Source organism: Hippocampus bargibanti, linkage group LG02 (genome assembly GCF_051943395.1).
Source record: "Hippocampus bargibanti isolate YZ-2025 linkage group LG02, ASM5194339v1, whole genome shotgun sequence".
NCBI classification, from domain to species: Eukaryota; Metazoa; Chordata; class Actinopteri; order Syngnathiformes; family Syngnathidae; genus Hippocampus; species Hippocampus bargibanti.
Genome location: NC_142735.1, coordinates 30,875,947 through 30,903,446, shown reverse-complemented (window position 1 = coordinate 30,903,446; position 27,500 = coordinate 30,875,947). Strand labels below are relative to the sequence as shown.

Here is a 27,500-nt window from a genome sequence, read left to right as displayed (position 1 = left end):
TCACAAACAAACGCTCACAAAAGGCTTTTATCGAAGAAAGTGGATAGTGGGTGAGGGGGATCGAAATGGAATTAGCAACACTTCCAAGAATGATGCTCTTATCTTTGTTGTTCGCAAGGTGATCATTTGCCCTGATTGATTGATTTGTTGTTCATTGTAACACTTTGAGGAGCACTTGAAATTCGTCTATCCCATTTCGGATATCAATGAGAAAGAGGCCCGTTTGAAAAAAATGCTCCAACTTAAAGGACAACCAACACCCCTGGACAAGTTGTGTCCATAATTTGTAAAATGACTTCTACTGAGCGTATTTTACAAAGATTCCACCGCATATAGCTATATTTTACGTTTTAAGACTCGCGCTGAATATTCAGGAAGTCATGTTTTCGAGTTGATGATGATCCTGACGTGACGTCACATTTGGAACGCCCCTGAGCGACAAAGCAACACTCAATGCATTTTGGGTGCTTTTTTTTGTCTGAAAACACAGTGTTGATCGCGAAATTAGAAGGAAAACTACATAAATAACGCGATGGTGGATCGTTGTGTGTCGCAGCCAATTGCTGTAACACGCATGAAGAATGTGTAAGTTGACACAAATTCCCAGCGGACAAATCAGCCCATTTCCAAGAGAGCTTGTGCGCCATCTTGTGCATTTTCTGGGCGCCACATTGGAGTCCAGACGGCTCAAATTGATCCGGAAGGACTTCTTTAATCGATTGCAAACATTTATGCTTTCCTCTTCAGAACTATTTGAATCATATTCACAACTGGATGAGTAACAAGAAAGCATTTTCTCCGAATCCCAACCCTCTGAAGCCATTGTTTTGATTCCGGAGCATGGCAGTTTGTTAAGGAGTATCCTGGTGTGACGTCACGAAGGGGGCGGGACTTTCTGAATCTCCCCAGTTCCGAGCTCTTTTTGTGCCAGTTTTGGGACACTCCAAGTCATTTTTATTGGTGTTTTGCATTTGACTAAAAATATCAGCCTGTGTTTTTTAGGTATTTTAGATGCTATAAAATGCTTTTATCACAGTTAGGAAACAAAAAATGGTGTCGGTTGTCCTTTAAAAGTGACTGTTGGATGCATATACAAAAATTCTACTCAAAAGTGGGGAAGAAGATGTGTCTAAGTATTTTTTATTCTTGGAAGGGCTATTTGAATATTCGCCAATGAGTTGCTCATGGACCTTTTCTTCAAAGTGTCCAGTTGAGGGGATTTTCAGGGTTGCTCTCCGCCCTCTCGCCCACCCAATCGGTGCGACTTTGCACCAGATGACCGCCAAAATTTCATGTCGTGAATCCAAAACTGCCGCCAGGTGACCCTTTTGCAAACCTTTTCTCGATCATTCAGGCTTTCAACTTGACTTGGACTGACGTTGGTGCAGATGTGTGAATGTGTGTGTTCACATCACGTCTGAGTGCGGTGGTGCCACGTTCCAGGCGGGTCCAGGCGCCGGTCCAGACGGGCCACATGCGGATTGTTCTTTGTTGTGGGCCAAGCGCGCGGACGTGCTGGTGACAGGAAGTCGGCCCGTCGTGCAAATGGATCCTCCACCCCGGTTGCAATTTTCAGGTCTGAAAGGGTCTTTGGCTAACCCCAAGAGCCCTCAGCGAATTGGAAGAGGGGTGTCCAAGCGATGAGGGCCTGGTACGTTTGGATGCGGGGCGACTAGGAGGTGACCCAATCGGAAGACCCCTCCGAACGGAAGCAGGTGGCTTCAAGCGTTGTCACGGTTCGCAAGGTGGTGATGGTGGTGGATCCCAAAAAAGCAGGCAGGAGGGAGCAGCAGGGTGTCATTGACAAATTGTATTAAAATAAAGTCTGCAGGAACAAAATCTAAAACATCAAAGTCATCAGAAGTACAAAGTAGCAAAGAAAACCATGAGTGAAAATCTGCCAAGATGAAACAAACCTGACAGGTTTGACCCAGACAATGACCCGACAACGAATGGTCGTGCCGGGAGTCCTTTTAACTGCCACGGATTGGAACGACCAACGCCACCCGTTGGTTGCCAAACAGATCGTGACAAGCGTAGGCTGTGCCCGGCGGCTTCCGTGGCCATGAGGGGGGGGGCGGCATTTGGTGGGGGGGCGGTCCTGGTCACCATTCTGAGCGCTTTGACGCTCAGGAGGGATTAGGACGGTCGCATCTATCGGGCCTCTGATAAGACGGGGTTAACCGCCGGCTGAACTCGCCTGCGCTCATGGCCGGCCGGTGGCCCCCGCCAGATCGCCAAACCTCGGCCACAGGGGCCCTCTTTTTATTTGCTTTGCCCAAGAGACCCGCTGACTCTCCGGCCAACTCAACTTGAGCTTGGCGGCCTAAAAAAAAAGTGGACATTTTCCACTTTCCTGGGCTTTGGGTGGGCCATTCCTAAAGGGCGGCCCAGAACCGATCTTTGCTGTCCGCGCACTTTCCCCTTCGGTACGAGCGTTTCAGACAGCTTCACTAAAGTGGGAGGGAGGACTTCATGCAGGCTTTCCAACAGTGTCTGAAACTCATGACAAAAAGTTAGCGGACACCAGGGCAGACAACTTTGAAAAGTTGCCTGCCGCATTTTTCACAAACACGATACACAATAAGATGACAAATCGTAAAAAAAAAACATTGTTGCAAAGTATTAAGGATTTTTTTCATGAAGGAAGTACCTACCACAAATGATCCCTTGCTTAATATATCGTAAATATCCCTTGCTGATGATTTTTCTCCAGTTGTCGTTTGTCCATACACTGTTCGGAATGTTGCACAATGAAATTTTGCGTTGCGTCATCTGCTTCAAGCCACGTGAACTCCTCTTTCCACGATGCTTTTAACACCTTATAATGCTCGGGAAAGTCTGGAAGCACGAAGCAGGCTTCTGATTGGCTGCCGTGCCGAGTATGCAAATTGCCAAACGAACCGAAATTCCGAAATTTCCAAACCGAACGAAGATTTGGAAATCAGAATAATTTATTCTGATTTCGAAATCGTCGTTCAAACATTTGCTTCATTGAAAAAAGCAATCATTTGATTTGAAAAAAAAAAAACTATTTTTTTTCTTAAAGACATTGTCAGCCACCCGGGCGGAGACGTTTTGTAAGTTGTATGCCCGACGTAAAAGTCGCACGCCCCAGGCGTCCGGACAGATGTTATTTCAGACCCTGTTCCCAACCAACAGTACAACTGCTGCAGAGAGTCTCCCGTCTTGATCCTCGGCTTCCAAATTTTGGGCCTATGTGCGAATTTTCAGCTCCTAGTTGACCTTTGCCCGACTGACCCGCTGGTGTCCAAACTGAATTTAACTCTAGTGGTCCGGCACTTTGAACGGACAGTTTAGCATAAAGTTCACCACACAAGCGCACGCCCTCCCCCACTCAAACTAATGGCAGTATTATTCACAAGTGGGGTGGAGGAGGGGGGTTGTACGTATGCTGCTGACTTTTATTTGCGAGTGCGTTGCGGCGAGGATGATACAGGTCAGGCCCGATCCAGATGCCCTGCGGGTAATCTGCGCCCCCGCGCTGACCCCCCGGATCCCATTAAAAAGGATTTAGGCACAATAGTGTAGATGTAGTCAAGGCGGCTTTGCTTTCCTTCTCCTCTCATCAGTTTACCTCCAATCAAATCGGTGATGCATCCCCTCCGCCCCCGCCCCCGGAGATGTACAAGGGGCTCTTCACCGCGCGTTTCCGGTTGTTGGCGAGCAAGCCGCGATCTCGGGATACGCATCATGGCCGCCGGCCGATTCATGAGCTCTCTTGGCTGAGCCTCCCCAGCGCACCGCCCCACCGCGTGCTGATACCGTCGCGTGTAAATGCTTGAGCTGCTTGGGGGTGGCGACCTGCACGCAATACGTAAGCATCGGTTATCATGATGAAGTCCGACAAAAACGGTTTCAAGAACCTCCGAAAGGTTCACGTTTCATCCTGGTGCGAGTGAGATTATGCATTGAGGATCAAACGCGGCTTTTATCCGGTATATATCTCAAAGGAAATGAAATAAAGGACTTTGAAGTTCTGTTTGTGATGTAATGTAGGGAAAGAGATCAGAGCATTGTTATCAAATGGTGAGTATAGTATTTGCTTTTTTGAACGTTGCTGTGCCGATGACCATTTTGTGTTTGGGAGCCTTTTACTGAGCGAGTTGCTTGTTTTGTAGCCACAAAGGGACATAAATCTTCCTGTGCCGGTCCCAAGCCCGGATAAATACAGAGGGTTGTGTCAGGAAGGGCATCTAACGTAAAAGCTTGGCCAAAAACAAACATGCGGATCAAACCTCTGAAGATGGAGGACACTGATTTGCTGTGGTGACGCCTTGAAGGGAAAAGCCAAAAAGAAGAAGTATAATCTGGATTAAATTTGGTTCAGTTGTGGATTTTATTTTTTGTTCACATTGGACAGCAAGCTTTAATCTGGATTTGATCTACATTTTTCCGGAATTGAAGTTGATTCATATTTGTCACGTCCGCACGAGGCAAAAAACAAAACGACCTTGTCGGACAAAAAGGAGCTGGATCCGAAGTACTCGATGGAGGCAGTCGATGAGTTCAAAAGGTTTATTGAGACACGCAGGGGAACACCAAACAAAACGACAGCACGGGGGGGCACGACCAACCTGGCATATGGCAGTGGTGAAACACGAAAAGGAAAATACACCGGCAAATGAAATAGCTGTGAAAAGTAAATTTCTCCACTGTGAGACTAATAAAGGCATATCCAATCCAATCCAAAATACAGGGAGAAACCGGGTGACTCTTATAGTCAGAAGGCACATCAGTGAATGAGCAACAGGTGTGCGTGCCGGAGGAACAGGGAGGGGAGGGGCGCGCACCTGTCACCAATCAGGATGTGACAATATTCAAATGAGAGAAAGGGAGAGAGAGAGAGAGAGAGAGAGAGAGAGAGTAAAAAGTAAAAGCAAGAGATAATCAAACTTGTTCTGTAGTCTCAATGTAATTCCAACATCACATCAGATCTCAAATGCACAATTTGGATCAAATCTGGATTTGTGGCAAATTCTCACGAGGCATATTTTATCCGGTATATTTCCAAAGATGCTACAGCTGTGTGTTTGCTTTCAACATTTAGCTTGTATAGTAGACATGCACATTCCACCATGACGTCCCTGATCCACTGCAGAAAAGGACGCTGTGATCCTCCCCTGTTTCATCTAGAACTGCTTCATGTCACAAAGAGGGTACAGAAAGTGCTGAAGAATGAATGACTCTGCGTCTTTATGTCACGGTTTGCGAGGTGGTGATGGCTGTGGATCCCAAATAAGCATGCAAGAAGGAGCAGCAGGTTGTATTTGACAAATTGTATTAAAATAAAGTCAGTAGGAACAAAATCTAAAACATCAAAGTCATCCGAGTACAAAGTATCAAAGAAAACCACGAGTAAAAATCTGCCAAGATGAAACAAACCTGACAGGGTGAAGCAAACACATACACAGTACAATGACCCGGCCCCGAATGGTCCCTGGGAGTCCTTATAACTGCTACTGATGAGGACGAGCAACACCTGTGCAACTGAGGGCGGGGCAGTGAGCGCTATCCGTTGGTCGCCAACCAGATCGTGACACTTTGTGTTGTCATGTTATTTGTTTCTTTTGACTTCAAGATGGCGCCGCGAGAGCGACTGCCTTTCCAGCAGCTTGTGTATTTTGTTTTTCTACTTTCTTTCCTTTCATAACTTTGCTCCTGTGAAATGTAAATGTTTCCACTGCGAGACTAATAAAAGCACATCCAATCCAATTTAGCTTGAAGTAGACGTGCACATTCCACCATGACGTGCCTGATCCACTGCTGAAAATGACGCTTTGATCCTCCCCTCTTTCATCTAAGAACGCTTCATGTCACAAAGAGGGTACAGAAGTGCTGCTGAATGAATGACTCTCTGTGTCTTTGTGATGTCATGTTCTTTATCACCCGCAAAAAAAATATATCATGTGACTGTAAAATGTCCTTGCGAGTTTTGAAAGCCGCTTATAAATGAAACGTATTATTATTATTATTAATCCGAAGCGCCGCATGCCGCCATTAAATGAAACGTGGCCGGCAAGATTTGAGCAGCCGATGAAAAATTGTGTTCCCACGCAGGTGAAGGTGTGGTTCCAGAACCGTCGGACCAAGCAGAAGAAGGACAGCGGCAAGGATTCGGACAAGCGGCCGTCGTCGTCCTCTGAGTCGTTGGCCACCTGCAACATCCTGCGTCTCCTGGAGCAGGGTCGGTTGCTGTCAGGCCCGCCCGCCCCCACCCACGCCCCGCTGCTGGCCCCCCCGCCGCTCCCCGCCGACACGTCTCTGCTGGGCAGCTCCTCGTCCTCCTCCTCCCCCCCTTTTGGGCTGCATAGCTTAGCCGGCGGCCCGCCGCCGCTGCCAAGACCCCCCCACGGCCTCTGCTTTTCAGCATCGCCGCTTCACGAGCTGAGCTCGGCCTACGGCTGCGGCTCGTCGGCCTTCGAGCCCTACATGAGGATGGACCGCAAGGAGGCCGATCTGAGCGGGAAGAAAAGCGTTTCTTGAAGGAACCCGTAACAGCCGGAAATGTGCGGCGGAGAGACGTGTCTGTGTGTGTGAAAGAAGTTAATGTCTGTCCAAGTCAGGAAAGAACGCTGAATCCGTGCTCACAGTTCCTCTCTCTTCTCCCTTTTGTGGAAGTACAGTGATACCACGGTTTACGAACCCCTTGGCTTACGAACTTTTCGGTTTACGAACGTTAAATTTATGAAAATTTTACCTTAGCATACAAACTATTTTTCGGGATACACACGGAGCTGCCACAATGAGTGATGTGTCGTTCGCGAACGAGCCCGTTCTCCAAACAAGAAAATGGCAGCCGGCTTGTTTTGGTCCTCTATTCCCCTTCCCCAGTCGTTGGTTAAAGCCACGTGATTGGTCAAGAACGCAGCAGTGAGGTGACAGGGGGTTTACAAACAGAGAGAGTGAAGCCATCCTCCAAAAAAGAAAATGGCTGCCGACAATTTTTTGTCATCTATTCCCCGCCCCCAGTCTTCGGTTAAAGCCACGTGATTGGTCAAGAATGCAGCAGTAAGGGGAGGTGGTTTAAACATTAAAGTGACAGGCAGACGACAGAGAGTGAGAAAATGGAGAGAAAACAGTGAAATTTGGACTCGTTTCAACTTTGATAGTTCAAAGGCAGAGTGTAGACTGGAAGGTTAAAATATCCCATCAATCAGGCTCCACAAATAACCCGCACAATCCATCTGTACACTTGATGCAAAAAGCTATCAACCCAGCTAAACAGAACGCAATTGATGAGGAACAAGGTAAAATTATCGCAGAGAGTTTCCTTGTAGATATAAATCCTCAAGATGGTGAAAGAAGGAGGCTACGTTCCTCATCAAGTGTTTAATGCTGATGAAACCGGCCACTCCATTCCATCAAGCCATCAACGACCATCACAAAGGTAAATAAAATGACTTTATTATACAGTATAGTTTATTTTTTTAATTATAATACCATCGCACATATTATACATAAAGTAATGTATATGTTGTGTAGTTTTAAGGCTTAGAGAATTAGAAAATTATGTTTTATGGGCACCTGGGAACGGATTATTTTCATTTGAATGGTTTCCTATGGGAAATTAATTTTTGGGATACACACTTGTCGCCTTACACACTCTGTCTGGGAACCAATTAAGTTTGTAAGCCAACGTATCACTGTATTTCAACATGAATCAACCGCGGGGAGTCCAAAGGCCTGCTAATTTGTCATTTTACCGACAAGCGTGGATGACTTTGCATGCACCTCTACGAGAAAAACAAAACAAGTCTGACGTAAGAAAATGTTTCTTTTGCGCAGCGTTCGCAGTACAGACGCTTTGGTCGGGAAGACGCCAGAAGTACAAAGTCGACACCCCGATTGGGGGTGAGGGTGGGAGATGGAGTTTCCTCAGACCTCTTTTCCATGCGCAACTTGGGCACCTGTAAAAAGGAGGAAAAAAAGCCCTGTGATTATTTCCCTACCCCAACCCCCCCGAAAACACCAGCCAAAACACTCTCTCTCACGGGCATCGCTGCAATATTTTGCTCTCATAAATACCCAACGAAAGGCTCACGAGGCGCCTTTGATTTTGATGCAGTGGTGCAACACTCAAAAATCTACGGAAGAGGATTAGGACCACTGAAAAAAAAAAAATAAGCGTAGTGAGTTACTGAGTTTTTTTTCCTCAGAATTCTGACTTTAAAGTGAGCATTCTGACTTTATTCTCAGAATTCCGCCTTTGAAGTCAGAATTCTCACTTGAAAGTTATTCTGAGAATAAAGTCACTTTAAAGTCAGAATCCTCACTTTGAAGGACAACCGACACCATTTTTTGTTTCCTAACTGACATCAGAAAAACGTTTTATAGCATCTAAAATACCCACAACACGCAGTATGATATTTTTATTCAAATGCAAAACACCAATACAAATGACTTAGTGTCCCAAAACTGCCACAAAATGACCTCGGAACTGGGGATTTTAAGAAAGTCCCGCCCCCTTGTTCGTGACATCACTATTGGTCACACACTGCCTTGCTCCAGAATCAAAACAATGGCTTCAAAGAGTTCAGATTTGGCGAAGATGCTTTCTTGTTACTCATCCAGTTGTGAATATGATTCAAATACAGTAAAGTCTCGTTATATCGATATCGGATATATCGATAGTCCCGGTTATATCGATACTATTTCTATGCACGCACAGAGAAAATTACATGCAAACAGGGTCGGATATATCGATAGTCCCGGTTATATCGATATTTTTTTGGACTCCCTTGAATATCGATATAACAAGACTTTACTGTACTTCTGAAGAGGAAAGCATAAATGTTTGCAATCGATTAAAGAAGTCCTTCCGTATCAATTTCAGACGTCAGGACTCCAATGTAGCGTCCCAGAAAATGCACAAGACGGCGCTCAAGCTCCGTTGGAAATGGGCCGATTTGTCTGCTGTGAATTTGTGTCAACTAGCCTCAAATCGTAGTCTTGGCGCAACACACAACGATTCACCATCGCGTTATTTATGTGTTTTCCTTCTAATGTCGCCATCAACACGGATCAACACGAAGTTTTCAGACCAAACAAAGTACCCAAAATGCATTGTGTGTTGCTTTCTCGGTCAGGGGCGTTCCTGACGTGACGTCACGTACGGACATCTTCACCATTCCTTTCATTATCATTTGCTGCTGTGAAATGTAAATTTCTCCACTGTGAGACTAATAAAGGCATATCCAATCCAATCCAACTCGAAAACAAGACTTCCTGAATATTCAGCACAAGTCTTAAAATGTAAAATATAGCTATATGCCGTGGAATCTTTGTAAAATGTGCTCAGTCGAAGTCATTTGAAGCCATTTTACAAATTATGGATGCAACTTGTCCGAAGACGTCGGTTGTCCTTTAAAGTCAGAATTCTGAGAAAAAAGTCAAATCTTGCCAACCTTGTTTTTATTTCTTCAGTGGCCCTAATCCTCTTCCATTAAAAATCTCACCCAATCACCCCCTCTAATTTATTCTTCCCGTACTCACGACTGAAATGTTTTCGCTCACCCGCACAGCGCACCCACACTCACACGCGAGCATATTTTCTCTTCCAGAGCTGAAATGCGCAAGTCGCTCCCCAATTGCTCTCCCGCACACTCCTAAAATGCTCACATACGCACGGCCTTCGGAAATGTGCGCTCTCGGAAGCACTCTCCCTCTCTCACCCATTCGCACAATTGAAGGGCTATCTTACCCGCATTATAGCCAATTCCTTGGGCTCACGTACACAAACGCAACTGGGGCAAACTTCTCCCAAGAAATGTGGCTGAGATTGGCCGTCAAAGGAATCTGGAAGGATCTCGCCAAAGGCTTCCCCCACGTTCGTTGGAGCACATTTGAACCCTCAGACTCTCCGTTCGCTCGTTGGCGTGATTGCGTCTTTTCTTGGAGCCCAACTGATTTTGTTGTTGTCATCGTCGTCGTTGTACGTAGCTCCAGATGTATCTGCACTATATGGTCGTTGTCATGGTTACTTATTTCTCTGAGTGGGTCTTTCGGTGTGCTTGACACACACACAAAAAAACAAAGAAAACTCTTCTGAGAATTTGCTTTCCGCTTGTTGTCTCTTCACAATCGGCGCTTGTTTCAAGAGGATTTTTTTGTTGCTTACCCGACTGAGCTTTTCAATTTGCCACCGCTTGTGAACACAGAGCGTTTTTGGACATGTGCTTTGATTGACAGAATTATATCTCAATGTTATTTGACTCCCGTCTGGTGTGTCGTGTCCTCGGCCCTCCTACGGACATCATCCTTCTATCCTTCCAATCCATCCATCCATCCATCCATCCATCCTATCTCTATCTCTCTATCTCTGTATCTCTGTATCTATCCATCTATCCATCTCTCGATCCATCCATCCATCTCTGTCTCTATGTCTCAATCGCTACATCTACATTTATCTCTATCTCTAGCTCTAGCTCTAGCTACATTTACTCTACATTGATACCTCAGCTTACAAACGCTTTAGCTAACGAACTTTTCATTTTACGAATGTTACATTCGCGATAATATAATCTCGGCATACAAACTATTTTTCGGGAAACACACGGTGCGCCACAATGAGTGATGTGTCGTTCGCGAACGAGCCCATTTTTGAAGCTCCTGAAATGGCTATTTTTCCCTCTATTCCCCGCCCCCAGTCTTCGGTTAAAGCTACACGTGAATGATCAAGGTCCGTGGTTGAGGAGGGAGGGGACACATGTAGCAGGACACACGCAGCAGTGAGCGGGGGGAGGGGGTTACAGAAACAGAAACACACACACAAACACACACGAAAGGGCGACGACAGAGCTTGAAACAAAAAACATAAGTGAAAAAAAAAAACAAAAGTGAAATGGTGAGAAAATGGATGGAACAGTGAAATTTGGACTTGTTTCAACTTTATTGATAGTTCAAAGGCAGAGTGTAGACTGCAAGGTTAAAATATCCCATCAATCAAGCACCACAAATAACTTGCACAAGCCATCTGTACAATTTGAAGAAAACATACAAGCAATGGAACCAGCTATTAATGAAGTTTCTAGTGTGTCTGCCTGCATCTGTTGCTGTTGCAATATCACAACTTCCAAGATGGACAACCCAGAGCTCCTTCAGACACTTGATGAAAAAAGCTATCCATTCCATCAAGCCATCAACGACCATCACAAAGTCACCCGCACAAAAAAATCCCATGACTGTAAAGTGTCCTTGAGAGTTTTGAAAGGCGTTTAGAAATTAAATGGATTATTATTATTAAATAAAATGACTTTATTATATACAACAGTTTTTTTCTTTAATTACATTACAATAGCACATTTGTTATACATAAAATAAGCTATATTTTGTGTAGTTTTAAGGCTTATTTAGTACAAAATGATGTTGTATGGGGACCTGGAAACGGACTATTGTCAATTTTAATGGTTTCCTATGGGAAATTAATGTTTGGAAGACACACTTTTCGCCTTACACACACTTTCTGAGAACCAATTAAGTTCGTAAGCTGAGGTATCACTGTATCTATCAATATATCTGTATATGTATATATCTATAGATCTCTATATGTATTTCTATATGTATTTCTATATCTATATCAAAGACACTGGGTGCCACTATCGTTTGCACACATCCTGTCGGCGGGGCCCAAATTTGTGAGCAGTCAGAGTCATGGGTTGCTTTTGAAACGCGTCACCGCGATGCCAGCAACCCTGCGTGCTTTCATAGCCATTTCTTTCGCCGCTCCGATGGAAAACTTCCCCGTGCCCGCCGTTGTTGCCACGGTTACCGGGTCCGATCAACTCAACGACTTGACCGCTGACTTCACTTTTCAAGGTAACTCGATGGATGAGATGGACGCTTAAACTGGTGGCAAAAATGCATATTTCTCTCCCCTTGATACCGCGGTTTGCTTTTCTTCAGTACCTTGAGGTGGGCTCCGAATTCCGGCGAGCCTTCAGGAATGCGCTCCAAGAACGCCCCCGCCGCTCCCCTGACCCCCCCCCCCCCCCGTTCCCACATCCTTCTGTCCTCTCCCTTTCTCCAAAGCAGCTCAGGCTCCCAGCGGGTGGGTGGTGAGGGCCTCCACTAATTAGGGTCGCTAATTGGGGGTCAGCTGGGCCAGGGACCTCTCCACACCTGCATGGTCATGTGACATTCGCGGAGGTGCGCAAGGGTCAAGGGTTGGGATGAGTTGGATTGGGAAGGGGGGGGGGGGATCCACAAAAAAAAGATTTTTTTTGACAAGTCAAACCCTCATTAAACACCATTGCTAATAAATAAATCAGGAAATCAATTCTCAATCACGCTTTCTCCCTAAAGAGAAAGCGTAAAAGATATTGACAACTTTGGTAGACGAGTACAGGTTTGCTTGCAACGAAATGGCGGACATTTAAAACACAACTTGGGAAATTCATAAATTGACAAAAAAATTCCAGAAATAGTTGAAACTCGGGTGAATGGTCTTCCATAAACTGAATAAGGTGTGGTTGTAATTTGAAATAAAGAGCCTTTTCATCAAAGCCCCAATTGACATTTTCATGGGTACGCATCTTTTTGGGTCACCCTGTATATGCCCCAAGTCTTCGGTCAAAGCCGCACGTGGTTGGTCAAGATCCGTGGTCGAGGAGGTAGGGGACACACGCAGTAGTGAGGGGACAGACACAGAGCGGGGCGGACACAGAGCAGCACATAAAACAGGATAAGGAGACGACAGAGAGAGAGTGAGAAAATGAATAGAAAACACTGTGAAATTTGGACTCGACTGCAAGGTTAAAATATCCCATCAATCAAGCTCCACAAATAACTTGCACAAGCCATCTGTACAATTTGAACAGAAAAGAAAGCAAGGGAACCAGCTATTAATGACGTTTCTAGTGTGTGTGCGCGCATCTGTTGCTGTTGCAATATCACAACTTCCACGATGTACAACCCAGAGCTCCTTGAGACACATTTTATATATATATATATATATATATATATATATATATACAGTAAAGTCTCGTTATATCGATATCGGTTATATCGATAGTACCGCTTATTACGATACTATTTTCATTTCCCTTGCACATTTCTAGTCTTTTTATGTATAATTAGTACCGTTTAGTACGATACCCAGTTATTATGATAATCCGGTTATTACGTGCTCCTTTTCATCCCCCGCCGGCCATTTTGCTGTTTATTTCGATACATCGGTCGCGGCATTGGTCAACTTGGTCACGTGTCTTGGTCACGTGTCGCGCCATTGGTCGACTTGGTCACGTGAGTTTGTTACGTGACCAGCACCCGTGTAGCAGAGCCATTTTCATTTTCAGACGCTAGCTCGTGTGTAGCAGACGAGATGAGACGAGAAGTGTTTGTGTTAAAAGGTAAAAATGGGAAGCAGAAGAAGATTGATGACTTTTTTAAATTGTATACATAATACAGTAAGATGTAAGCGTTGCAGTTTCCCTGTTGTGTTATGTACATGCCCACTCTACTGTATATGAATGCAATCGTTTTTTGCAACGTTTCTTGTTTTGCGTGATGATTTTGAAAATTACCATACATTCCATACTGTGTATTAAAGGACAACCGATGTCACTTTTTATTTAAATGCAAAACACCAATTAAAATGACTGCACGCCAAGACTTGTGAAGACTTGTGTGCTTGTGAATCCAAACAATGGCTTCAGATTCGGATAATATGCTTTCTTGTTACACATCCAGTTATGAATATGATTCAAATACAATGTAGTTTTGAAGAAGAAAGCATACATGTTTGCAATCGATTCAAGAATTATATGTGCCATTTTGAGGCAACATTGGGGGAACATCTCTCACCCCCCCAAAAAAAGGCACAAAATGGCGAGCTCATGGCCAGCTCCGTTTCTTATATGGCGCTTGGATGCCCTCTTTTGGCGGCTTTTGTTAATGCAGTTCGGCGCAGGACGGATATATCGACAGTACGGTTATATCGACATTTTTTCCAACTCCCGAGAATATCGATATAACGACACTTTACTGTATATATATATATATATATATATATATATATATATATATATATATATATATATATATATATATATATATATATATGGGACTGTTGCTGTTCCTAGCACTGCGCTTTTTTGCCCCCAAAAAAATGAACACATAACATCATCCAGTCCTTGGGCAAGACCCTTCACGCTAATGCCTAGCGCATCTATATATAGATATATATTGCGAGAAATCTATATCTCCATGTGTGTATGCGGGCAACAAGCAGAAGAGCGCAGAGAGACCACTCAGAGGGGATTTCAAGCAGGCAGGTCAAAGGTTAATTGCCAGGTGACATCAGTGGGTGTGGCCAGCTTCATCCAGCCCCGCCCCTTTTTCCAGCTTGTTTTGACAGGAGCATTCAAACAAGACTCGGAGTAAGAAAAGGGGGAAAAAAGTAAATAAACAGGACCCCCGCCCGCATTGCTGTGACCCTTCCAGCTTGAGGAAAGGAAGCTGACTGAATAGAAGCCATTTCCATTCAATTATTTACAAATGCGGCTTTCATCATGTCATTGAAAAAGTCGGCCTTTGTGGAGCTTTGCGGAGTGGCGCCGCTGTTGTCGCAACCTTGCAATTTCCTCGCTGATGAAAATGTTGGAATGGGAGCACGTCGGGGCCAACGTTAGTGCGGCAAAATCTCATTTGCGGAGGCTCGGCGCGGGCGGACGCCGACGGGCATTTAGAGGCAGAATTGGAGGCCGACCCTCGGCGGATGACTTTTCCCATTTGTGGACGCGGCCAATGAGCGTTCATGTTTTTGCCCACGCTGGTAATTGGTGGATCGTTCACCTCTGCCTCCCCGGTATCCCGCCCTGCCAATCCGCCCGCTTACGAGACCGCCCGGACTCCAAATGGCACTTTGGCAAACACAATTGGCATTTGGTGCCCTAGAAGAGTCGTTTAAACAGGGAAATTTCACCACGCCGATGGCGCCGATTTCCATTCGCAAGCCTTCAAATTGGGTTTCCTTCTTGGAACTTTTGCAGAAAGGGCAAAAGGTCAAAGGGGCAAGCATTTCCCAAAGTGTTGGGTCATGTGTAGAAAGCGGCCTGCTTTTGGAGGTGGCTTATCGTTTTTTTTTAAAAAGTGTGAAATCCGGCAAATGCTTCTGATTCTCAATGACGAGGAGACTTTCACATACAAGCTTTTTCTTCCGCCAGAAAGCAAAAAAAAGAAGATGTTAAAGGACAACTGACACCTCCCGACAAGTTGCGTCCATGATTTGTAAAATCACTTCAAATGACTTCTTTTACAAAGATTCCATCGCATATAGCTATATTTTACCTTTTAAGACTAAATTCAGGGAGTCTTGTTTTCGAGTTGATGACGATGCCCTAAGTGACGTCACATTCTGAACACCGTGAAAGCGACATGCAATGCATTTTGGGTACTTTTTTTCATCTGAAAACACCGTGTTGATGGCAAAATTAGAAGGAAAACGACATAAATAACGCGATGGTGAATAGTTGTGTGTCGCAGCCAATTGCGGTAACACGCAGAAGAAGGTGTAAGTTTACACAAATTCCCAAATCAATCGGAGGCGAACGAGGAAGCTAATGAGAGTTAGCAATTTGGCGCTTGGCTAGCGGAGGTTTGATGCATGTTTGAACGGATCTTCTTTTCCTTTTGGCTTTTCCCGTCAGGGGTCGCCACAGCGAATCAGTCCTCCATCTTAAGAGGTTTGATTCGCATGTTTGTTTTGGCCAAGCTTTTACATCGGATGCCCTTCCTGACACAAGCAATTCGATGAGATTGTGGAACGGATAGGGATTGTTCAGCATTTTTGGCCACGACAATCATCAAGAAGGAGACTGTGCTGAGCGATTGAGCCTTTCGGCAGCATGAATAGGCCAGTACTGTTTTTGAATGGGAGGAATGTCGGAGCCATTTGACTGTCATCGCTGGACAGCTCTGGGGCTATTGTGCTTTTTTTGCGCTTGTAATGGGCAGCATCTTCACAGCCCCGCTTTGTTCAGCGGAAAGGTCGGTGCTGTTGGACAGTCTGCGGTTGGATGGATGCATGGCTTGAGGAGCCTGTGATAAGAAGAAAGGAGCGTCAGCGCAGAGCGCTGATGTGGATATGGAACTGTCGCGGCTTGGAATTGAAGCGGATTTATGTGAGACAGGAGATGTGACACAATGTCTTCGTCAATGGATGCTACAGCTTTGTGTTTGCTTTCAACATTTAGCTTGTAGGAGATGCGCACATTCCACCATGACGTCCATGATCCACTGCTGAAATGGATGCTTTGATCCTCTCCTCTTTCACCTAGAACTTATACGGCTCCCCTCTCCCGGCAAATTGGTTTTCATGTTTATTTTGTTTGTTAAAGTCATAAGTGCATTGCACGCTGCGTCCGAGAGGACAGTAATTTCATCTGTGCTGTCTGTCATGCGTATGAGCATATTTGACAATAAAGCTGACTTTGACTAACTGTGAGCTCACCTGGTGAAAGAGAGCAATCGCCATATTAGTGGAGCAAACCGATCAGACAAACATTCACTTTCCACCATGTCATTTTTTACTCTGTAGCGCTGTCGGAGCTTTCTCTCTCGTCTCAACATCTCTGCTGTTCGTGTGCTGCTCAAATTGTGCCGTTGACTCTTTTGTGTGTGTGCGTAAAACCCAAGCTTCTGTCTTCTACCACGGATTTTAAACAATCACAGGCGGCTTTAACGGAAGGTCGGCTCTTATTCGCGGCTTCGTATACTGGACGAAACGCTGCTTGTGCGCCATCTTGTGCATTTTATGGGCTGCTAAATCGGAGTCCAGATCTTCTTCACCGGTTTCTGCGCTTGCAGATGGCTCGAATTGAATTATTTGAATCGTATTCAGAACTGGATGAGTAACAAGAAAGCAACTTCTCCGAATCGGAACTCTCTGAAGCCATTGTTTTGATTCTGGAGCAAGGCAGTTCGTGGGTGGGCCAATCCTAACGTGACGTCACGAACAAGGGGGCGGGACTTTCTGAATCTCCACAGTTTCGAGCTCATTTGTGGCAGTTTTGGGACACTTTAAATCATTTTTATTGGTGTTTTGCATTTGACTAAAAATATCAACCTGTGTGTTTTGGGTATTTTTTATGCTATAAAACGTTTTTCTGATGTCAGTTAGGAAACAAAAAAATGCTGTTGGTTGTCCTTTAAGCGATGATGAACCAAGTTGGAAGTCGATCTTCATCCCGTCGATTGTCCCTCTGTAACCCCCCCATCTTTCGCATCCTTCTTCTTTTCTTTTTGATTTGATGTCTGGTCATGTTGCCGTAGCAACAGACGAAGCGGGTAGAAACACGGAGGGCTTTACTTTACAAGCAAAGTGTGAAGAAGCATCGCTCTTAGATGACTTTACTATCGTACAGCAAAAATATTCGGTGGGGCTGGGGAGCGGGGTTGGGGCAACAAGGTCAAACCATTGTCATGTTACCAAAAAAATTGAATGTGCTGCCTTTCAATGATGGCATTCCAGGTGCAAATTGAGCTTTTACGGAAAAGTGCTTGCATGAGCACCGCTGATCTTTTTTTTCTCATTTTATAAAACCTTGAAATGTCTGTGGAGTGGCAGCGGGGAAGGTGTTAGTGGCAATTGCTGAATTACTTCCTCAAAAAAATAAACAAATGAACAAAAATAAACCAAAGTCCTTTTGCCAAAGATATTTTATGGCCCTTGGAGTTCATAATAATAATAATAATAATAATAATAATAATAATAATAATAATAATAATAATAATAATAATAATAATAATGCCACATGCGCCAGCGTTCACTCAATTCAAATAGATAGAAAGCTAGCTTTCTAGCTAATAGCTAGTTAATATCTAGCTGTCTAGCTAGCTAGCTAGATAGATAGATAGATAGATAGATAGATAGATAGATAGATAGATAGATAGATAGATAGATAGATAGATAGATAGATAGATAGATAGATAGATAGATAGATAGATAGATAGATAGATAGATAGATAGATAGATAGTCAGCTAACAGCCATCCAGCCAGCCAGCTAGTTGGTTAAATAGCCAATAGACAGAAAATAGATAGCAAGCAAGATCGCCAGCTAGATTTTTACAATGATATCATTTAGAGTTTTACACATGTTCTAACCCTCCATATTGCAACCATCCGCAATGTTGGATGATAATAATACATTTCATTTTTAAGCGCCTTTTAAAACTCTCAAGGCCACTTTACATACAGTCACAGGATCATTTTTTTCCTGTGGGTTCAGTGTGTGTGTGCGTGCGTATATATGTGTGTAGGTGTATGTGTTTGGGAGGAGGGTGACGAGAAGGTTTTGCATGCTCGACGGCCCTTTGTTTTCCAAGCTATTTTCTGACTTTAACATCGTTTTTGTGCGCTCACGTCGTTGTTGAAAAGCTGTCACTCGGCCATCTGAAATAAACATTGGCGGGTGGCAAAAATCTACGAGGCATTCTGGGTCCTCTTTGATTGGTCCGAGTTAAGGAAACAAATGAAATGAAAGGCACAGCTCGCTAGCTTTGATGCTAACGTCCAATGGTTAACACGACAAACAAGGTGCTAATTTGTGCAATGAAAACATACCCCCCCCCACCAATGCTTTTTTCTCTGTGTCTCCGATGCCTAAACAGAGCAAGTGTGTTTGGGGAGGTGTTTCTCACTCGAGTCAAATCGGGAAGTGAAACGCCATTGCCCTAAAAAGCGGCCCCGAGAACCACAATGAAGGTGGCGCTTCCGGCCTTTTTATTTATCCTTCATTCAAGCTTTTCGCTCATAGGGGTCACAGCTGGTTGCCCTCATTAGTACCGAGAGGGAGTGGGAGGTGGAGGGGGAGGGGGGGGGGGGGTCAGCCCGTCACCCGGCTTGCCTCCCACCGTCCGAACAATCGCCCAAATGGGACAGTCACCTCTAACCTCAACATCCTCAGCACCGTTCTTTGCTTTGAAAGAGGCAAAATGGGCTAAAATGGCTTTGTGGGCCCGCCCGTGGCACACACGAGCACGCACGCAGGGGGCGCTATAGAGGGCCGAGGATTTGCGGGGGAGCGGGAGGGGGGCGAGGAGGCCCCTCTGTTTTTCAGCTGACGTGTGAACAAAAGCTGGCAGAGGGCTGCTCAGGGTGTTTACCGCGCTTGTATCTCTCACCAACAAATCAGCCGCGGCACCCAAAAAAACACACACACACACACACACACACACACACACACACACACACACACACACACACACACACACACACACACACACACACACACACACACACACACACACACACTCACATACACAGCGCCCCTGTACCCCCTTTCTCGCGAGCGGCCCAACTTCATTGGAAGCCTTTTAATGAAGGCAGCGTCCATCTGGGTGCGATCGGCAATTACGGAGCAAAGCTGTCAGCGCGCATTAAGGCCTGCGGGGAAGGTGGGCGTGTTGGCGAGGCTTTTATGATGCCGGTGGCCACCGCCGCCCCGCCCCGCCCCACCCCACAAAGTCAGACGGTGAAGGGAAAAAACAAAATTGAGCCCAAATTATTCAATGATAGGTGGCCCCACACGTGGAAAAAAACAATCAAAATATGATTACGTGTTCCTTAAATTGGTTCTGTCAATATCAGTGAGATTTCCAGATTTCCACTAGTTTTTTTTTATAATTTGGCGAGCAAATTGTAACAAGATCATTTTTTCTCAGTCAGCGATAATATTTTTTATGATATTTCTGTTTGAGGGTCCCCAGCTTACAAACATTCGAGTTACGAAAAACTGTACATACGAACGTTTTCCCGGCCGAGCTGATCAGTGGCAGACTGCCACGTTCTGGTTGGCGACCAACGGCTAGTGCTGTCGGCTCCGCCCTCAGTTGCTCAGTTGCTCAGGTGTTGGTCGTCTTCATCAGTGGCAGTTAAAAGAACTCCCGGCACAACCATTCGGGGTCGGGTCATTGTATGCATTGTGCCTGCATTGTATGCTGTACATGTGTTAGTTTCATCTTGGCAGACTTTTACTCTTGGTTTTTCTTTGATACTTTGTATTTGTCTGTTCAGATGATTTTGATGTTTTAGATTTTGTTCCTGTTGACTTTATTTTCAGAAAAAATTCTTAAATACAACCTGCTGCTCCCTCCAGCCTGCTTTTTGGGATCCACAACCGCCATCACCACCTTGCAAACCGTGACACAAACGAGTATAAAAATATTGCTATTATTTACACGTAAACATGTGGACTTTACATCAATGAAATAAAACGTATGCAATAAAATCGTACAAACCACTTTGCCCGCTTTTTTGTCCGAAATGGAAGTTTTGATCTTCGTCCTTTTTATCTTTTCCTTGCTAAACAATACAGCGATAAAGCATGTTTATTCTCGGCCGTCTGTCTTCAACGACAAGCCAACGCAATGTCAAGAAAAATAAAGCACCAGTGACGTGCGGTGAGGTTCATGGCTGGTGACGCACTGACGTCATCAATGACGTCACCACTCGTCTCTACTTAGCATTTTAATGGTAAATTCAGCGATTTTGAAAAAAATCCTAAAACGGTGAAGTTAAATGGACAAGAACTTTAAAGTACAAATCATTAAATACATCTAACTGTTTAATTTATTATTTCATTTGATATTTCCATGACAGCTTTCCATGATGACAGGTGAGGCACTGCCTCACCTGCCTCCACTGACTGCACGTCTCTGTAAAGCACAGCCATCTGCTGGTCATCTATGGGATAGCAGTTATAGACAAACGTATCAACAGTATTTACAGTGGTGTTTATTATTTTGCTTTATGTTGACTATGTTGTGAAGTGCTTTGGCGTGTTTATGAAATCCATTTTGATTCACAAAATACAGAATTTTCACATCCGGGGATAATTGGTGAAAATGTGCAAAGACTGACAACCGTGGCTGGCTGGCTATTAGCTGGAGAGCTAGCTAGCTAAATTTCTGACTATCTATCTGTCATGATGCCAAAATAAATGTTAAATAATTTTGTGTTTTCTGGATTTTGGATGGGAGAAAGGTGCGCATTTCTCCCCATCCAAAACAGTAGAGTTGGGCGACCACTAATTGACTCTGAGAAGGTGATTGCAACCACCTGGGAATGGCCAATTGCCGCTGGGACCTGATTGGCCAGAAGCTCAGGTGAAGCACCTTTAAAACCAGACTGAGCCAGTCACTTCGAGGAGGAAGAAGAGGGAGAAAGGACAGCCTGGAGAGTAGTGCTACCTGTGGTCAGCCAAAAACTGATATCCACCGCGACTTCAAATAAAACTCACAATACCCTTCCTGCATCTGGCTGAGTGAACTTTTATCATCTTTCCACCTGCTTGCTGTCTCGCTGCACAACACTATCTATCTAGCTATCTGTTAGCTTGCTATTAGCTCGCTAGCTTTCTATCTATTTAAGTTATTCCAGGTTGAGTGAACGCTGGCGCGTGTGGCAGCCGCTGCTCACCCACAGAAAAACTTATCTTGTGACTGTAAAGTGACCTTGAGAGCTTTGAAAGGCACTTATAAATGAAGCGTATCCATCCATCCATTTTCCGTACCGCTTATTCCTCATTAGGGTCGCGGGGGATGCTGGAGCCTATCTTAGCTGTCTTCGGGCACGAGGCGTGGGACACCCTGAATTGGTTGCCAGCCAATCGCAGGGCACACAAAGACGTACAACAGTCACTCTCACATTCAGGGGAACGTTCGTTCTTAACTTGCAGACATTGAATGCATTTTTTAGGTGACCAGACTGTAACTCTAAAGTTTCAGTTTGGCATTTTAGAGACCAGGCAAAGTTGCGCTTGAGTTGTTCGCGAACGAGCCGGTTCTTAGAGCCGGATCTCTGAAATGAACGAAGAGTGCCGGTTCCTAACAGAGAGCCTAAATGGGAGCCGACTTTTTTTTTTTCCTCTATTCCCCGCCCCCAGTCTTCGGTTAAAGCCGCACGTGATTGGTCGATATCCGTGGTAGAGGAGGGAGGGGAGAATTACAGACAGACGCAGCAGTTAGGAGAAGGGAGGAGGGGGGACGTTAGGGTAGACAGGTGGACCAATGTTATCATATTATGCTCTTATTCTTATTCAATGATTATATTTTTTACTAGTTGGTATGATAGCATTATTAATATGAAAAGCAAATTAGTGACAGCTGATCATCAGACCAGAGTCACCGCAGGGAAAGTGAAAGTTAGTGGATGCTCTCTGTGCACATATAAATCAAGCCATATAAATAAAACTATTTGCTATTGTGTATTTTTTACATGAGTAATTCGTTTTTCACATAATTTTACATGATTTTTGGTAGTTAATTAATTTAATAAAAAAAACAAACTGAGGAGCCATTTGGGAGCCATATGTGCCGGATCTTTTTAGTGAGCCGAGCCAAAAGAACCGGCTCTCTGAAAAGAGCCGGAATTCCCATCACTAGTCACCAAGTCTCCTTTTTTTTGCCGCGTCGGAATGCCCAAACGGGCCCAAGCGAGCCTCCACCGCCCCCTCATCCCCCTCCCCACCTTTCTCTCAGCTCGCCCTCATTTGCCAATGCCAGGTGTTCAGGCTCATGACAAGAGGGAGGGGGGGAGCGAGGAAACGGCCGTTTTGTGTCGGCATTGGGCAGCCGCGGCCTTGTGGACATGTGGAATGAGACTCTTTCCCCGGTGGGGGAGAGGGGTGGAGGGGTTGCACCCCCGCTTGCTCCCAAACGGATTTTTCACATGTCGTTTTTCTGCTCATCTGTCGCTATGCCGGCCCGCTTCACATCTTGAGGGCCTCCGCCTTCGGTTGGACTCGTTGAGAAGACCGATGGTTGTCGTTTGGATTCGTTCGCCGACGTGCCGTTACCGCATCGGATCCTGGAGGGCTCGTGTGCAGGAAACTGAATTCTGTGTGATGTGTCACTTTGAATCGGGTCCCAGAGAATGTGTGAATGACTCATTGTGTGAGTGTGTGTGAGGGTAATTGGAGGGTGAAGCAGGGAGGGGCCTGGCAAGTCCGGCTGAAAAACTCTTTTCAGGAGAGGTGCAGGATGGGGGCGGGGGGGCGATTCCTAGGACTAATTGGCACTAATTGAATTGGATGTGCTGATCAGATGGGAGTCTGTGGAAGTAATGAGAGTTGTCACAGTAGATAAGGCGGCACTGTCCCAGAGTGTCCACCTCATGTGACAGCCTGTAACATAGCCTGTGAGAGGGCAGCGGCCCTCTTTGTCCGCGCCACAAAGGCCAGCCCCGCAAACTTGCCAGCTACACAGAGCGACGAGCGGAAGGTGGAGGGCGGGGGTCTAGGAGGGGTCCCTGCACGGGCGAGGAAGTCGAACGACAAAGAAGTGGAGGCGGCCTGTTTACCAACAGGGTCGATCCCTGTTGGGGATTTTTCGTTTCCTGTGCTGTCGGGGGGTTGGGTCTTCCAGCGTAGGGTGTTCCTGTCACGTTTGAAATGTGGTGGTGGACACCCAAAAAAGTAGGCGGGAGTGAGGAGCACGGTATACATCATAGATCGTATTTTCTAGCTATCCTTTAGTTATAAAGCTATCTAAGTGGCTAGCTATCTAGCTAGCTATCTGTTGGCTATATATTAGCTATCTGCTAGCTGGATAGCTAGCTTTCTATCTGTGTATTTTTGTGACATTCAGTATATCAGATAACTGACTATCTAGCTATCTAGCTAGCTATATTGCTATCTGAGTGGCTCGCTAGCTAGATATCTTTTGGCTATATATTAGCTATCTGCTAGCTGGATAGCTAGCTTTCTATCTGTGTATTTGAGTGACATTCAATGTATTAGCTCACTAACTACAGTGAGACCTCAACTTACGAACTTAATTGGTTCCCAGACAGAGTGTGTAAGGCGAAAAATGTGTATCTAAAAAAAAAATTCCCATAGGAAACCATTAAAATGGGAATAATCCGTTCCCGGGTTTTCATAAAATATACTTTTCAACTCAATAAGCCTTAAAACTATACACAACATACCTTATTCGATGTATAATAAATGTACTATTGTATTGTAATGAAAGAAATACACTGCATTGTAGCATAAAGTCACTTTATTTACATTTGTGATGGTCATTGATGGCTTAATGGAATGGCGTTGGAGGTCGAAGGTCAAAGGGAATTGCTGTTTGGAAAAAGATGCACATTCCATAAGGACTGTAATTAAAGAAATAAACTGTGCTATAAAATAAAGTCGTTTTATTTACCTTTATGATGGTCATTGATGGCTTGATGGAATGGTGTTGGAGGTCGAAGGTCAGAGGGAATTGCTGGAAAGAGAGGCACATTACATGAGGACTGTAATTAAAGAAATAAACTGTGCTGTAAAATAAAGTTTTATTTACCTTTTTGATGGCCGTTGATGGCTTATGGAAGGAGAGTAACCTTCCATAAGGACGGAGGGTAACTTAACCTCTGGTGTGGCTTCTCTTCTTTTTTCTTTGGAGAGTCCTCATCATTTTTGCTGATTAAAAACCTCTTAATTAACACCTGTTGCTTTCTGGCTTGTAAGGTCTTACGAAGCTGAGGCATCACATTATCGTTCATCATGTTGATGATTGTCATAGCCAGTGTTTTCTGGATGCAACTGTTCGGTGAAAGCCTGCACATCATTCCACTTTGCCAACATTGCCTTCTCCTCCTCGCCCGCCAGGTTGGCGCATGGCGATATCGGCGTGAATTAGCCGTGCTTTCTCGCATAAAATAGCTTTACTCGCGCTGTCGCCGGATAGCTGCTTTTCGTTAATCCAAATTAACAGAAGTTTTTCAACTTCTTCGATTGCCCGAGACCGTCGCTTTGAGAGCACGGAAACATCTTCTGCAATAGACGCCCCTTTGATGGCTTTTCTGTTCCGGAGAATGGTAGCAATGATTGACTTAGCATAGCCGTGATCGCCCATAAATCACACAAACGCACACCTCGTTTCTGTTTTTCAATTATCTCCTTCTCCTCACCGACTGTGATTTTATTTTGTGTCTTCTTGTCCTGAACACGAGCCTGTGGTGGTTTTTTTTCGGTCCCATAATAGTAAAATTATCAGCAAAAAGCTCCACGGAGGCGATCGACGTGTGCATTCAATGAGAGGGGGTGTGGAAAGTAGCGCCGGCTGGAGCGCTGTTCGGTCGTGTGCTTCCGCCGAAGATCACTCTGCCAGATCCGAAGGTCGTGTGCTTGATGGACCAGCCGTGGTGGGTGTGTATTATGAAAATAGTGCTTATTATAAGTTTTAATTTTCATAAATTTGACGTTCGTAAGATGAAAAGTTCATAATATAAGGTGTTCGTAAGTTGAGGTCTAACTGTATTTAGCTATCTAGCTATATAGCTATCTTGGTGGTGAGTTGTCTAGTGAGCTACCTGTTGGCTATCTATTAATTATCTACTAGCTGGCTAGCTAGCTTTCTATCTGTGTATTTTAGTGACATTCTAAACAGTGTATTAGCTAACTAACTATCTAGTTATCTAACTGGCTAACTATATAGCTATCTCTGTGGCTAGCTGTCTAGCTGGCCAGCTATATAGCCATCTATGTGGCTAGCTATCTAGCGAGCTAGCTGTTGGCTATCTATTATCGTATTATTATTATTATTATTATTATTATTATTATTATAATAATAATAATAATAATAATAATAATAATAATAATAATAATAATAATAATAATAATAATAATAATAATAACCTTGGTCAGGAACTTAAGCCACAACAACAAAGTCATCAGAATAAAGAGGCCAAAGTAACAAATAAAACCATGACTGAAACATGACCGGGAACAAAGCAAACCAGACAGGACGATACAGACCTGACAGTGTGAAACAAACAAACTGGATGGTTGTGTCGGAAGTCCTTTTAAGTGTCACTAATGACAATGAGCAACAGGTGTGCAGCTGCAGGCGGAGCCCTACAGTGCCACTCGTTGGTCACAAACACAAATGTGACCATTCCGACTTGGAACAGTCAACCTGGGCTGTTCCGAAAACACGTTGAATTGACATGCCTTTGTCTTGGACGGCGACCTTGAGCGTCCCCAAAAGGGCTGCAATGAGGTGTCAGGCGGCGGACTGAAAACGTGCGGGAAAGCGACACCCCACAACCTCCCACCCCTCGACTCGGACAGCAGCATTCCAGCCTGGTAAAGTTGGCTAAAATATAAAATACAGTGAAACCTCGGCTACCTTGGTACAAATGGTGAGAGATGAATGTAAATCTCCTGGACAGCTTCTCAGCTTATTGGCCAAGAAGGAGCTCATTGAAACTATTCCTGAAGCGACAAAGTTGCTCCAGCTCGTGCTCACTGTTCCACTACTACAGCATCAGTGGAGCGGTCCTTTCAGCACATAAGACTGAAAACATACAGTCAGAACAGGACTGATCAAGGATGACATTCTTCACTGGCAGTGATCTCCATTGAGACAGAGAGACTTGGACTTCATTTATAAGTAAAGGTAACACGATAACGTTTTTTTAAATTTTTTTGTTCTATGCTACAGTTTGTATACAGTACATAAAGAATGCTGACATAACATTTTAAACAAAACACGTTAACTGTTGCCAATCAAATGGTGAATAAGCTACTCTGTTGAGTTCATATGTTTGTAAATCTGACTGTGATGATGTCAGTGCCTCACCAGCCATGAACCTCACCGAACGTCACTGACGCACACACACACGCCCACACACACACACACACGCACACACACACACACACACGCACAAGCACGTACACACACACACACACACACATACAAACACACACACGCACAAGCATGTACACACACACACACATACACACACACACACACACACGCACAAGCACGTACACACACACACACACACATACACACACACACACACGCACAAGCATGTACACACACACACACACACGCATACACACACACACACACGCACAAGCACGTACACACACACACACACACACACACACACACACACACATACACACACACACACCCACACACCTGCGCTGGTTAGTACCAACTTGAAAAGATCGCCCCTTTCGTTGGCTCCATTCACCTTCACGCAACAACAGCAGGCAAGAAAGGGTTTTGCTCCAAAGCGCCTTGCCGGTGGGCTCATTCAAGTTGGACGGACAAAACAAACGTTTTCTTCCCAGTGAAATGCAACCAAATATAAAGGACTGTGTTGGATTGCCCAACTTTGAAATGCTTCAAAGTCGACCGTCTGGAAATTCGGAGTTCACCCAGCGTTCTCCTTGGTAGCAAACCCTCTCCAGCGTGTGACCATTGGCCGCCCCAGGTCAGCCAGCGCCGCCGTCCACTGGCGCGCCTTGTCGCGGCTTGTCGCGCCACGCTCTTCCAAGGTGCGAATGGATGACAAAGCGCCAGGCAGCGCCCCATCACACCTGCTCGGCCGAGACGTCGCTCTCACCATGCCGAGACCCCAATGTGCCATTCAAAGGAGTACACCCAGCCGTGAGTCATGAGCGCCAGAACAAGGTCTAAAAGACTTCTTTATTTTCAGAAAGCTGCCCAGATTCTCAATGAGTTATTGGTC

General features: G+C 44.9%; 1 protein-coding gene across 2 annotated transcripts in view; it reads left to right on the top strand.

Moving 5' to 3' along the window:
• vax2 (ventral anterior homeobox 2) overlaps nucleotides 1–10,235 on the top strand; it is a 14,100-nt gene extending 3,865 nt beyond the window's left edge. For both annotated transcript variants that reach the window (XM_088990934.1, XM_088990935.1), the window contains one exon: nucleotides 6,082–10,235. In XM_088990934.1, the coding sequence (XP_088847060.1) occupies nucleotides 6,082–6,507 (426 nt within the window). In that variant the 3' untranslated portion in view covers nucleotides 6,508–10,235. The remainder of the gene's footprint in view (nucleotides 1–6,081) is intronic.
• The last annotated feature ends 17,265 nt before the right edge of the window (nucleotides 10,236–27,500 follow it).